This window comes from Columba livia, chromosome 8, assembly GCF_036013475.1.
Source record: "Columba livia isolate bColLiv1 breed racing homer chromosome 8, bColLiv1.pat.W.v2, whole genome shotgun sequence".
Taxonomy (NCBI): Eukaryota; Metazoa; Chordata; class Aves; order Columbiformes; family Columbidae; genus Columba; species Columba livia.
This window is the reverse complement of record NC_088609.1, coordinates 13,967,842-13,980,568: the sequence shown is the minus strand read 5'-3', so window position 1 is coordinate 13,980,568 and position 12,727 is coordinate 13,967,842. Positions and strand designations below refer to the sequence as shown.

The 12,727-nt window shown below is 38.1% G+C and overlaps 1 protein-coding gene across 4 annotated transcripts in view; it reads right to left on the bottom strand.

Annotated features, from left to right (window-relative positions):
• USP24 (ubiquitin specific peptidase 24) overlaps positions 1-12,727 on the bottom strand; it is a 62,681-nt gene that overhangs the window by 25,146 nt on the left and 24,808 nt on the right. For all 4 annotated transcript variants that reach the window (XM_065070943.1, XM_065070944.1, XM_065070945.1 and 1 more), the window contains exons 16-33: positions 10,802-10,909; positions 10,010-10,159; positions 9,124-9,255; positions 8,485-8,596; positions 8,153-8,229; positions 7,094-7,234; positions 6,886-6,939; positions 6,586-6,701; positions 5,885-5,951; positions 5,607-5,717; positions 5,316-5,414; positions 5,062-5,232; positions 4,381-4,466; positions 4,140-4,233; positions 3,728-3,883; positions 1,483-1,580; positions 631-726; positions 247-475 (exon numbers count right to left, since the gene is read on the bottom strand). In XM_065070943.1, coding sequence (XP_064927015.1) covers positions 247-475; positions 631-726; positions 1,483-1,580; positions 3,728-3,883; positions 4,140-4,233; positions 4,381-4,466; positions 5,062-5,232; positions 5,316-5,414; positions 5,607-5,717; positions 5,885-5,951; positions 6,586-6,701; positions 6,886-6,939; positions 7,094-7,234; positions 8,153-8,229; positions 8,485-8,596; positions 9,124-9,255; positions 10,010-10,159; positions 10,802-10,909 — 2,097 coding nt within the window. The remainder of the gene's footprint in view (positions 1-246; positions 476-630; positions 727-1,482; positions 1,581-3,727; positions 3,884-4,139; positions 4,234-4,380; positions 4,467-5,061; positions 5,233-5,315; positions 5,415-5,606; positions 5,718-5,884; positions 5,952-6,585; positions 6,702-6,885; positions 6,940-7,093; positions 7,235-8,152; positions 8,230-8,484; positions 8,597-9,123; positions 9,256-10,009; positions 10,160-10,801; positions 10,910-12,727) is intronic.

Below are 12,727 nucleotides of genomic sequence, written 5' to 3'. Positions count from 1 at the left end.
TATTTCTGGCAAGCATTTTTGTGGTACTGCTTCCCTTTGTACTGCCAAAATAATTTCTGAGACTATGCTAAAATTCAGATAAAGATCAGGAAGAGAGACTGATGGTCAGGATTTTCAGAGGCTTTTAAAACAGAACCTGGGCAAGAACCTGTATAAAACGCAGACTTTTGATTAAAAATCCAGGAGTTACATAGCTGTCACTGGAGACAACACTGCTCCATCACCATAAATCAAACACTTCCTTACTTGTATGGCAACTCTTGCTGCTGGGATGATTTCTTCTACCCGAATGGAGGATCTATCAGACACGGAGAGCTGGCGGTAGGATGACTTCTCAGGTGTTCCACAAATAGACATCTGTCTACTTGCTTGTCGGCTGACGTTACGGAAGGGGCGTGAGGACAACGCTTCTACCCCGTCTTTAACAAAATCTTCATCCAGTAAGGTAGGCATTGTTTGGCCAACAAGCAAGAACCTACACTCAGATAGCAAAAACATCAGACTTATATTTGAATGTTTACAGCAAGTGAATGAAACAGATCTCAAAGTACTGATTAATCTTAAATATGACAAGCCACGCTCTAAAAGCCAAGAAAGAAGCACTTTCACTAATGAAACGCAATTACATACCTTGCAAGTTGCAGGCAGATGGAATAGACTCCCTGTCTTGTTTCATAGTCTACCTCTGATGGGATGGAATCTCTCTGCATCACATTCACCACCAAACTTAAAAACAAATCAATACAAAAGACTCTGTTTGAAAATGTTTTGCAATAGGAGAGAGCTGAAATTAATTTCTCTCTATCCTTCCCCCTTCCTATTCAGTCAGCTGATTACCAGTTAAAACTGCCAAACTTGTGTCTTTGGAGACTTAAATCCCCATTTTCCCCTTCTACATCTACAGATAGAGGCTTCCTGTTGGAAAATGCTTCAGGACCTATGGGGCAGGGAGGGTGGTGGACAGAATTACTAAGAGCAACGTATACTCTATAAATCTGACAAGCACAAGCAGTATTACCAGATCTTCCAAACCACTCACACTGTGTCTCAACTTTACCTGAAGTGTCTGAATTTTGGAGCCTATAAAATTTAATTTGGTTCCCACCACATTAGGTTTTGACTGCTTTAAATGTCCACTGGTATCTCTGCAGGACACAGTGTGGTGTACACGCTCGCAAATTTGAACTGAAACACTTAAACGCTAACTATCCAAACACCAAATACCTTAATAAAAGCTACACTTCACAAGCTTATACGCACCTAAATTTATTTTGAGGTTTAACAACATGTACTCTTGCATTTCTATGGTAGCTACAGTAGCTTTTCAGACATTGGATAATGAAAAAACAGCTTTGGGTGGACTTTTTTTTTCTCTGAAAAAGACGCTGACAGGTGTGCGAGAGTGCTACGGTGTGGAAACCAGAAACCACACAGAACTGTTAACTAATTGTTATAAATTGAGTCAAGATTTTGAAATCTAACCTCAAACCCCCTGCTCTGAGGAAGTTTTCACAGAAAGACTTGGCACAGTTTCTTGCCATTTCATCATCTGCAGTTGGCATCAGCTTGGAGCTCAGTACCTAAAATAAATAAAAAATACTGGTGCTTATTTATTCATCTGCTGAAGGTTAAAGTGTATCAGAAAAAAAAATCCACTACAAATGAAGCAATTAACAATTCACTTATGAAATGATGTCTTCAGGTTCAGCTGGTGCTCCTTAAGAGCCCAAATTCTTCTCCTTTCTAGATTTTCAGTTGACAGTATCCCCTAAAACACCCTACAGATGGCTTATGTATTGATTCATGCCTTCTGAAACATAACCATATTATTATTGTTTTTTGTTATGAGATTGTCTAGGTAATTTTACAGGCCTTATGAACATCACCAGTGTGTCACTCCTCCTGTTTTAAGTCACCACAAAACTTCACAGAAGGCAATTACACTCAGAAACATGGCCATAAGGAAGTCTGCGGTCTCTGTGGGTCAGACGTCACGTACATTTATAACTAATTTTATTTCATCTTACACAAAGAAAAAACACCCAAACAAAAGAACCCAGCCCCTCCCAAAAGCCCAAAAAACCACCAGAAGTTATTTGCTTTCTTGAAAAGTGTCTTTGGCATGTACAGCCAACAATGCCGCATGTGGGAAAACAAAATACATCTTTTTCAGGTTCACAGGTAAGAAGACTGGTTTACACAGTTCCAGGCATGAAATCTTTTCACAACACTACACAATATAACCCTGAAAATCTGCAACATTTAATTTTTATCTCTTTTGTACACTCTGCAGATTCTCTGTGTACAATTTTCCAGAAGCAGTTCAGACTGGTTCCTATTTTTTTCAACAGATCACCAGTTGAGGGGATCAAAAAAGCACATCATCCTTTTTCTGACAGAAAACATCTTCCAATCGGTTTAACTGGACTTGAGGAACAAGTCCACTCATGTAATCTACACATCTAATCCAATTTACTGCTTCTCATTCCTTGCCAGAAAAGCAAACAATTTATTACTTGCTTTTATTATTTTTTCTGGCACAGAAGCAGCAGATAACTGTCTTATCATACTGTAACAGAACCTGCCAGTGCAACAAGATCCCCTTGCTGTGATATGCTGAGCCATTTGCTCTTAGTCATAGAACTTGTCAACGTATTTCAAAGGCATCATCAAATACCTTTCATTCCAGCTGTACAGAAAATAGGGAATCCGAGCGCTGCAGTGATGACAGCGCAGGAAGATGAAGAGTGAACGTTAGACTGCAGAAACTCAAAGGAAAAAAACTACAAGAAAACTTCTACAGTAATCTTGACACACACCGGGAATAAAAGAGAATAACATTGACCACTGTTTTTGAAGCTGCTGGCAACCAGTCCTCCTAACTCCAAGTTGTTCAAACCATACTTGTAATGAGTCCTTACAAACAGTGGTGGCTGTGAGTAGAACAAGAAACTGCCCAGGTTCCTACAGTGTGCAGACTACTGTGTCCTAAAAATGACACCAGCTGAACTCTCACACTCTTTAGAATCCATGCACTGAACACTTGAAAATAACCTCTTTACAGGGTCCAACCCAGTGTTTTGGTTAAAGAACTTACTAAGGAGAATATTTAGGGGTAAAAAAAAAAAAATTGTATGTGTTCCACTCATTTTACATGCACGGCTAAAACAGGCCAGAAGCTTCTGGGTAAAAGCCCTGCACATTTGGATACTGAAAATTCTTCATAGTTGAATGCTTCTCAAAAATATTTATCCTTAGCCTCTACAGACAGAATATAGTACTTATATAGAAGGGAAGTTAGCATTGCTTTTCTTTCAAATTGAACTGAGCAAAATCAAACTGAAAAACAGCTCCCATTAATTTTTAAAAGAGACAACCTTTTTTTTTTTTTATATAGACACTAAAAATCACATACTTGGGAGTTTCTAGAGATTCAAGCAGGAATTTTACCTAAATGGTTAAGGACTTCAATATTTCTTTGTTCCTCTCCACTTACTCCTTCCACCTTGCAAACCACAAAAAGGAGGACCTGGCTTCACAGTAAAGTCTCAAAAGGGGAACTTGTTACCCCTTTAATTTTGTGAAAAATTTTTCACAAACATAAAAGCAGACTATGACATTTTGTATGATGACCCTGTCATGATGGACTCCTGCTCAAGAAACTTAAAACAGCTTAAACCTTAGTCCTCAGAAACACAAGTAGAAAGAAGTTAAATTGTTTTCTTACCTCTAAATTGTAAAGCACTCTGAAGGTGGACATGCCTGGAGCAAAAGATCTGAAAAGACTTTCTAATATTGAGCTGGCACTGGGTTGATGTTGGTGTTTTGAAGACAAGGACGGTGATTTTGAAGACTGAGAGCTTGATTCCGATAGCAGTGTTTTCTAGGAGCAATAAGCCACAGAAGAAATATTTTGAGACTACTGCATTTTGTTGTAATTGACAATAGTTTTTCTGTAATCCCTGTAATAACCTTCCTGACTCTAGCTGCTCAGAAATAAGTCAATAATCCTTAACACAAGCATTATTTTGCATTGGAGTTTCAAACCCTTCACAGGTTATAATCTGACAGGAAATTCAAGAAACCTGGTAGCAAAATCCTTTTTGTTAAACTCACCAAGATTATTGTTTAATCCTTACCTTCCTTCCCAGCGAATCAAGCTGATCAAGAGCCTCCTGAATAGCCGGGTCAGTGGGAATCAAGAGCAGAAGTTTCCTCACTCGCAGTGTTATCCTGAAAAGTTATCAGAAGTTACTTGCGCAAACAGAGCTCAGCCACATTGTGGCCTGGTGGATGCCTGCGCACTGCGAAAAAAGTAGCTATTAAAACTTTGCAGCATGAGCGTTTTTTCAACATTTAATAACCATTTAGTTTGCTTACCTTGGCTCCTCTAGGTTGGCAAGCTGGTAAAGCATATCGAACACATTACAGACAAGAGCCATGACTACTCCAGGGAGGGATTTCTCCTGAGAATTAAGCAGAAATACAAAGGCCTTTTTCTCTCCTCTCTGTTGCAAGTAATTTAAAAAGAGTTCTTTACTGAAGCAACTGATCCAGATGCCAACCTGGCCTGTAGAAATCCCAGTTACTTTCTAGCCTGCCTATTTCCCTTATAACAGTTGACTTCAAAAATTCATTGTTAAGTTAGGGTTGACATTCAAAGCAGGCCAGGAGTGGTCTGAATACGCTACTTTATGCTTCCTAGTTTATTTTCATACTGCAGCTTCATCAATAGTGGAAATCTGGAAAACTCTCCCCCAAAAAATATACAATGTAAAAATGAAAACATATATGTCTTGTTTGTTTAAAAGACCCTGTAGACATTAATAAACACCAAGCAGATGACAGAATACAGATTATAAAATCCAATCTGCATGCATAAGGCAGTTGTGTATTTAAATGTTTTGTTTCGATTGCAGTTTGAAAGCAAAACCAAAGACCGGATGCTCAAGCTGACATGAATAGCTCCTGTCTCACTGTACTGAACCTCTTCCACCCCAGCTCTGTCTCCTTCAACTATCCACCCTCCAAGAAAAATGTGAGTAGGTTATTACACTGTACCTGTTCCATCGCATAGGATGAACTGAATACACTGCCGCTGTTGCTGGAACTGCTCAAGGAATCTGCAGAGCTCCCTGATGGAGTCCCACTTCCTGATGTCTTTACTGTAAGGACTTGTTCATCAGAGAAGCCCAGTTGGTGGAGTAGTTTCTGATCTTTGTTTACAGTTAGCTGCAAGAAAATATTTTTACCATTTAGTCCTGGAAAGGAGATTCAATTTCACAGAGAATGAGAATTCTTTGCAGTTAACATACCAGGCTGTCATTGGCAAATATCTGTATATTATCCACAGGTGAACTCAACATCTTTGCTATCTTCCACCTGACGCTCCCAACAGTTTCATTGCTATGAGCCTGTAAAAATCAAACAACCCTTGCTCAGTAAGTCTGCTCAAGCAGTAAATTTCAAGAGAAAAAAAAAGGAAAGTCTTCCACTAAAGTCTTCCTGCTCCTCTGCAGAGTTTTCAAATTGACCAGAGTCCTTCAAACCAGCTTACTCTGTTCTGCTCAGGCATCAAAAAACACACATGACCTGTGCACACGTACCTCTATGGTGAAGGTATCTTTGGTAGACTCGTACGTAACATTAAGTGTTAAAAGATGTCCATGGAAAGAGGCACCATGAGGTAGAATAGTTCGGGGAACAGAGTAAAGGTCCTACAGGAAGAAAAGGATAATAAATACTACCCCTGAAAACAAGATAATTCTGTGATGGTATGTAACAAAGTCTCTAGAGTTGCATAGGTTTAAATAACTTTTACTGTTTTTAATAGTATCAGAAGTTGTGTTCTTACCCTTGCCTAGTAAGAAATTACATCTCTTACCTCTATTGTTATCACATAACGCTCTGCCAACAGCAGCAGTCTCTCAATTATTACAAGTTTAGTTGACCTAGAGATAAACATTGAAAACAAGAGCAGATTGTCTTAGAGATTAATTTTCAACATCCATGGGTAACTACCACAAATTATCTGTTTTCAAACATAATTCCTTAAAATTGGAGTTAATTCAGTTGAAATTAACTAGGAAAACAGGCTTGTGTTACACTGCTTGAGAGGCAGCCAACTTCAGAAGCAGCTTCATGTTTCTAAAGGTCCCACCCTGAGCTTGTATATTTAAGCTACACACATTCAGGTGTGTACGTTAAGCTAAAAGATGAAAAATAGTCCTCTTCTCTCCCACTTAAAAAAAAAACAAAATCAAACCCTGCTACCCCAAAATATAGACTAATAGGCAGGTAATAGTCTATGGTTGTGGTCTTCTCTTTTTTTTTGGTTGGTTGGTTGGTTTTGGTTTTCAAGAGGCCAGAAGAGGGAGTGTGTTTCTTGTGGACTTTTTTTTTTTTTAGGCACAGGTTTTTCAAAATCTCTTTGGAACTCAATTTGCATTGTGGTTGGAATATTGAGAAACCACCAGAATATACAACTACCAATACTGAGAATTTTAATCAGCACTCAAAGTCATGTGGTAAGCAGCTGGGAGGAAATTTCTGCTGTCATATTTATTCTTTTAAAGTCAGGCCTACCTGTAAGGAGACTGAACTGATGTTGCTACCGTAGGCATAGCAGTTGCTGTGAGCATTTTTGTAGCTCTTGTAACAGCGTGTGTTAATGTCGGACCACCGAGTGCAGAGCTGGCTGCCTAGAATACAAAGCAGAGTACAAGTGTTGGCTGACATGGACATTTAAGTATGTCTTGGAGAGCCACGAAGACAAGAAATATTTGTGGAAATACTATTTTTTTCTTTAAATAGAATTGTCATAGTCAATTATTCTAATTCTAAGATACAAAGCAGGAAAAAGAACTATTAAAATTTGTCCTGTACCTCTAATCGTGTGTAGCAATCAGCAATGAATTTCTTGTGCAGTGATACTGAATCCTAAAGGTAAAATGTACAAACAAATTAGAACTTAAACCAAAATCAAGGGAATTACTCATAAATTGACAGAAGCCAACAAATTACACATTTTAACATGCAGAGTGTCAAGGTTGTATGAATGTCAAAGGAGTTTGATGTACAAATATGTGCCTACCTTTTTCAATCTAGGAGTTAGATTAATATAGCTGTAATTTATTATCAATTGAATAGCTTCATTGGCAATTTCTTCATCAGGTGACTCCATTGCAATCTTCCAAATGAAATCCATTCCTATTAATTCCAGTTTTTCTACACTCTACACAAGAATGAACAACAGTAAAATGTGACTGGAGTTCTTACACAACAGTGAGTTGAACCACAGGAACAAACCAATCTTCCATCTGCTGGAAAAACATCTTTTGACTGAATCTTAAACATTTTTTTTTTTCCAACACACTGCCAAGTTTTGGCACCATGCAAAGTGAAATCGATAGCTGTGGATTTGTATATTTATACTAGAAAAAGATATTTTTTGTATAGGTGGATAAACAAGTTCCCAAGAACACTCTCAGTCAAGCCAACTTGAAAAACTAAAAACTTAAAAAGCACAAAAAAAATTTAATCGGGAATGGAATTTGTTTCACAAAGGTCAATATGGTAACTAACCACATAATAAACCATCACAAAACCTACTATGATACTTGGCAAATAATTAAGCATTTGAAGTTAGTTGACTCTCTTGTGATAAAGATCTAAAATGCCTACAGAACACTAATTAACATAACTAATTAACCAATAATTTAACAGAAACATTGAAGGATTGTAGAGTTAAAAATGATTGTAGGTCAGAATTTGAATATGATTAGCCTAAATCTCTTGCAAAGAAGACTTCTAATTTTTTTTTTTTTTTAAAGGACTGTTTCTCGGTTAGGGAAAAGCAAAAAATGCACACTAGAATTCATGATTATTAATAAAAAAAAAAGAGTTCACTCATTCCTCCTGCAAAATTTTAGAAGCTACATACCAGCTTCCAGCTACCGATTGCTGAATTTTAACTGTCATAATTCTGGAATTTTAGCTTCAGAATTTAACAATGTTACTGCTAGAAGGATGATCTGCATATTAATACAAACAGGATCACATCAAACAGCTGCTAAAGAATCCTTGTCTCATCTCCTCCCATCCCCAAGATGCCACAGGTATTATACGAGAACAAACTTGCTGGAACCCTCACCAATTGAGTTCCTTGCCTCTTCAGTCGATGGTCACACAGGTTCACATTTTCAAAGAAAGTCTTAAATAAACTAAAACCTGAAAGTGAAAAAAGGTGCAAGCTTTTTATTCAGGTCAGGCTAAGTTTCTATGCCTTTTGGAAAAAAATGAAGATATCAAATACAGGAGATGACCTTTTCCCTTCTACAACTATTAAAACTGAAAACGACAGAAAAAGACCCCTTTATTATACTGATTTACAAAAATGTTTGGATATTTAATTTGAAGGCTTAAGAAGCAAACTTCTGGTATATATTTCAAAACCAAATTTGTTGACCCAAGCCATCTTCTTACCATTCATAGTAATTTCATATGACTCCAGTTTAAGAATTTTCTCTTTGAAAAGCTGTTGCTGTACATCGCTCTCTAGATCATGCTGTCCTTTTGTAAACCACTCAAAGCACATCTGTGAATGAAAGGTACATGTATTTTGACCCCTTTGTTAATGCAAGTATTTTCATTTTAGACAACACTGGTGAACTATGACAGATACTACAGTAACTCATTTTACTAAAGTTTTATCTACAGCAAGAGGTTCAAAATCTAATCTCCTAGTAACCTCAGGTACTATACAGACTGTATTACAGCATTAAGGTATGTTGTCTTCACAGTCATCTTTCACCCAAATAATGCTGAATGTCTCTTATGATTCTGCAAGCTCGCACATACCCCTTTTCAAACCAGCATCCATAGGCCTGCAACTTATCTCCTGGCCAAAGTTCTTCCTTCCATCAAATTTAATGTTAAAAGAGCATCCTAGTCAAATGTGAACATGTGACAGTTGCTCCATTAGCTTACACAAAACCTATAAATGCGTTATTAGTTTGTGTTTGCTACTTATGTTTCACACATCTCAACAAATACACATACTATTCATGATCCATTAGGAATCACTCTGCAACCACAGACACCAACTTTTCAAGTTTTTCTTACCTCCCGATCTAACTCACAAACATCCTGGCCAGTTACAAGGCACTCCCAGATCTCCCTGGCACGATTCCAGCCCAAATAAAGGGTGGCTTCTTGCAGAAAAAACGCCAAAAATTTTAGATGTGCCTCCAAATACTAAGAAAGAGGAAACAAAGACTCAAGCTTAAGACTTTTCTTTCTGAAACAAGAACTCTAAGCATTGTTTTTATTTTTTGCAAACTTCGTTGTCAAGTAACAGTACAGTCTGGAAAACAGAAGTCATTTCTGCAGTGAGATTTAGTTCTATTTTACACAATTTAAACATTATTTCTTTTTGATTACCTTTCTAAAAAGGAACATTGAAGTCTCCTTGGATTTGCTATTACTCTCCTGATATGGAAATTATTTTACACTAGTTACTAAGTCACAACTAGCGTGGAAAAAATAACTATAAAAAACTTAGGAACAAACCATTACAAGCTACCTGTGCGCGTAGCTTCCACGCTCTAACTAGCAAATATATTTCAGGTTTCAAGAACTTCACACCAAATTCAAAGGTATAGTCTCTACAATGGTGGAGAAGCTGGAAGTTGCACAAGCTGGAGACAGGAGATCCTGGGGTGGGAAGATCTAGCTCTTGACTAATTAAAGGCTTTGCTAAGAAACTTGTAGATTGTGATGTTTGCCTACCCTTGCTCCAGAATATAACGTAATAACAAGGCTAAAACAAGTCCTAATAGGGAAGCGTCAGAACTATAAATAAAAACTAGTGTAATTATTCACCAAAGAGAACATACACACCAGTGAATTCCAAGAACGAAACTTCATCTAATCTTAAGCAAGTTGTTCAGTGATACACTACATCATGTTTTCAAAAACCTAAGGCAGTAATAAATTCAGGGTTCGGTACCTCCCGGTAAGTGTATCGACCATCCACTAATGTTGCTCCAATAAGCCCTCCTGGACCTGCCACAGATGCAGCCAAACGGTGACATGATATTAAGCTTCCTGTCACCAACTTCACTATTTCAAAGTTTTTCTTTAAATCTTGAATAATGCTCTTGGCAAAAAAAACAAAACACAAAAAACAAACACACAACGACAAAAAAAGAGAGAGAGAAAAGAGGTTTTTAAGAAAATACACAAACAGGTACGTGCACACAGCAGTCTGCTCTCCTACAGGAAGCAGTAATGTCCCCTCCTCCCCAGGCAGCTGTATCCCTTCCAAGCATCCCAAGCCCACTGATGTTAGTGTTTTCAGCATGTGCTGAAACACACATGCTGCAGATTGCAAACAATGTCCCACACCTCCACCCAGCCACTGCACAACACATGTGACTTGCTGGCACTTTAGTCTGTTTTCCAAGAGTCAATGTCAATTCAATTACAAAGCAGCTGGTCTAAACACCACCCATTGTTCAATTCTGCCTGTTAATTATTCTACAGAAAGCTGGGAATAAAATAAATTAGTCCTGACACAGCAAACAGATTTATACATAAATTTACATGCACACACATGGATGGCACACACCACAGCATCTCTACTTGAACAGTTTGTTTACGCTACATCACTATACTGTACTCGTCATAGTGTTTTTCAGTATTTTCTTTTTTCCTCCTCACTTCTAAATTCAAATTTCCATGTTCTACAGAAGCAGAATCACACAGACGTAACAAAAATAATCTCAGCGTATTTTCTTACCTTGTCTTGTTTTTGGTAAGTTTGCTTAATAAATGACCGTGTGATTTCATGAAGCTGACGTAACGCTGGCACCACCCACACAAATTGAGGATTACTGTGCTGGGACGACTGGGAGTAGGAAAGGTAAAAACAATTACACACGTGTTTATGCTCGACAACAGAGTAACTTTCCTCTTAGACTCCTAGAAGCCTAACGATTCCTATTAGTTCCACTGTTTCAAAACAACAGCTACTGTCTCCAAAGGCTTTAGTTACTTGGTCCTGCTCCGCTTCCAAACACACTCAAGGTGCCCTTCTTCACTTTCTGCAACAAGTCCTTTGACAGACACAAACACCATTTTGCTCTCCTCATTATTAATCCCAAAGTACCACATCCTGCCTAGAGATCATGCAGATTAAGTAGACAGAGAACTCAGTTGCACCAGGGAGAGATAACCACCACCTTCCTCAATTACGGGGGATGAAGCAGGCCTGTTAGGGCATAAAAGCGCAAATCCAGTCAAATGATATTAATTATTGCTAAAGCAGGAATACTAGAAGAAAGAACCTGAAATATTACTGAGTGTTAAGAGACTAGATGAATTTTCTGATTGGTGCTGCAAAGAGCCCTCTGATAAGAAGCAAAGGATACTTCAGCTGCATTTTGGAAGAAATCCTGCAAAGAACAACCCTCCTACCTCATTGTTAGAACTGCTCATCACTTTTCTGGGAGGCTTCATTTTCTGTAAAGTTTGACCACACAAACCAGTACTGAGGGTGCTTGTTCAGAGAAGTGATGTCTGGTTTAAACACTGATCACAACCAGTGCCACCTACTCTTGGGGAGGTTAAAGTCACCTGCCCATAACAGAGAGCTCCCTCCTGAAGACTCATAAACTTTGAAAATGCTTCCTTAATATTACATTCCCTCCCAGTTTATGTCTTCATTTCCCCTAATGAAGGGAAATACGAAAAGGATGTATTTTTAAACATCTGCTGCATGGTTACCCCAATCCCTTCCAACCTATTACAACTTTCCTTTAGCGTTCCCCACTGCAGCACCTCTGTTAAGGCCCTTGCCAGAATGTAATTAAAATGAAGACAAGGACAGGAAAGGACAAGAGAAGATCCAAAAGAAAAGACTGCAAGTTTTACGAGATTGAGAACTCCAAGTTTGAAATACGTATTCATAAACACACACACAAAAAAGAGTGTGATCAATATCAAGAAGCAACATTCTAAGGCTCCTAAAGAATTAAAATCCTCTACAGATGCTGCAACACAGATAAAACTTAATTTACCATGAAATAAATTAACGAAAAAAGTACAAGTCTTTTTCTTTATTTACAGGTACTTCAGACTGAAAAAAAAGACGACAGAAGCATTCCAGCTGACCTCAATAAAAACTACCTGCTATGTGGACAGTGCAGGATAGAGTGTGTGCAGTCTCGTAAGCCATGCACATCTCTGCTGCTGCCAGGAAACAGCGGAGCATAGGCAGCGGCAGGAGTGGCCTCTTTATGTTAGATGAAAAGAGTTGAAGTACTTTATTAAAATACAAAACTACTATGATTTAAATATCAATTTGCATTTTGAGACTTAATGGCCATGCCAGAACACATGCTTAACTCAAAGAAAACTAATCTAGGCTTTCACATGAAAGGGACAGTTAAAATACTGACATACCTTTATAGTGGTTCCATTTGCAAATTCTAACCTTGGGCCCATCCTGGTAGTTTCCCATAAACTGATCACTCCTTGTGCTGAAAATTTGCTTAAAACAAAGGCAAGAGACTTACTATGAGTCTCATGGTCAACAAAGTGGCTCACACAAAGCCTACCCCTCTCATGGACTCCCCAAGGTAAGAACTTACAGATGGGACACACAATTTGTGCATCTTGAAAGAAAGGGCAACATCAAGGCTAGCTAACATTTCATTTTGGAAAA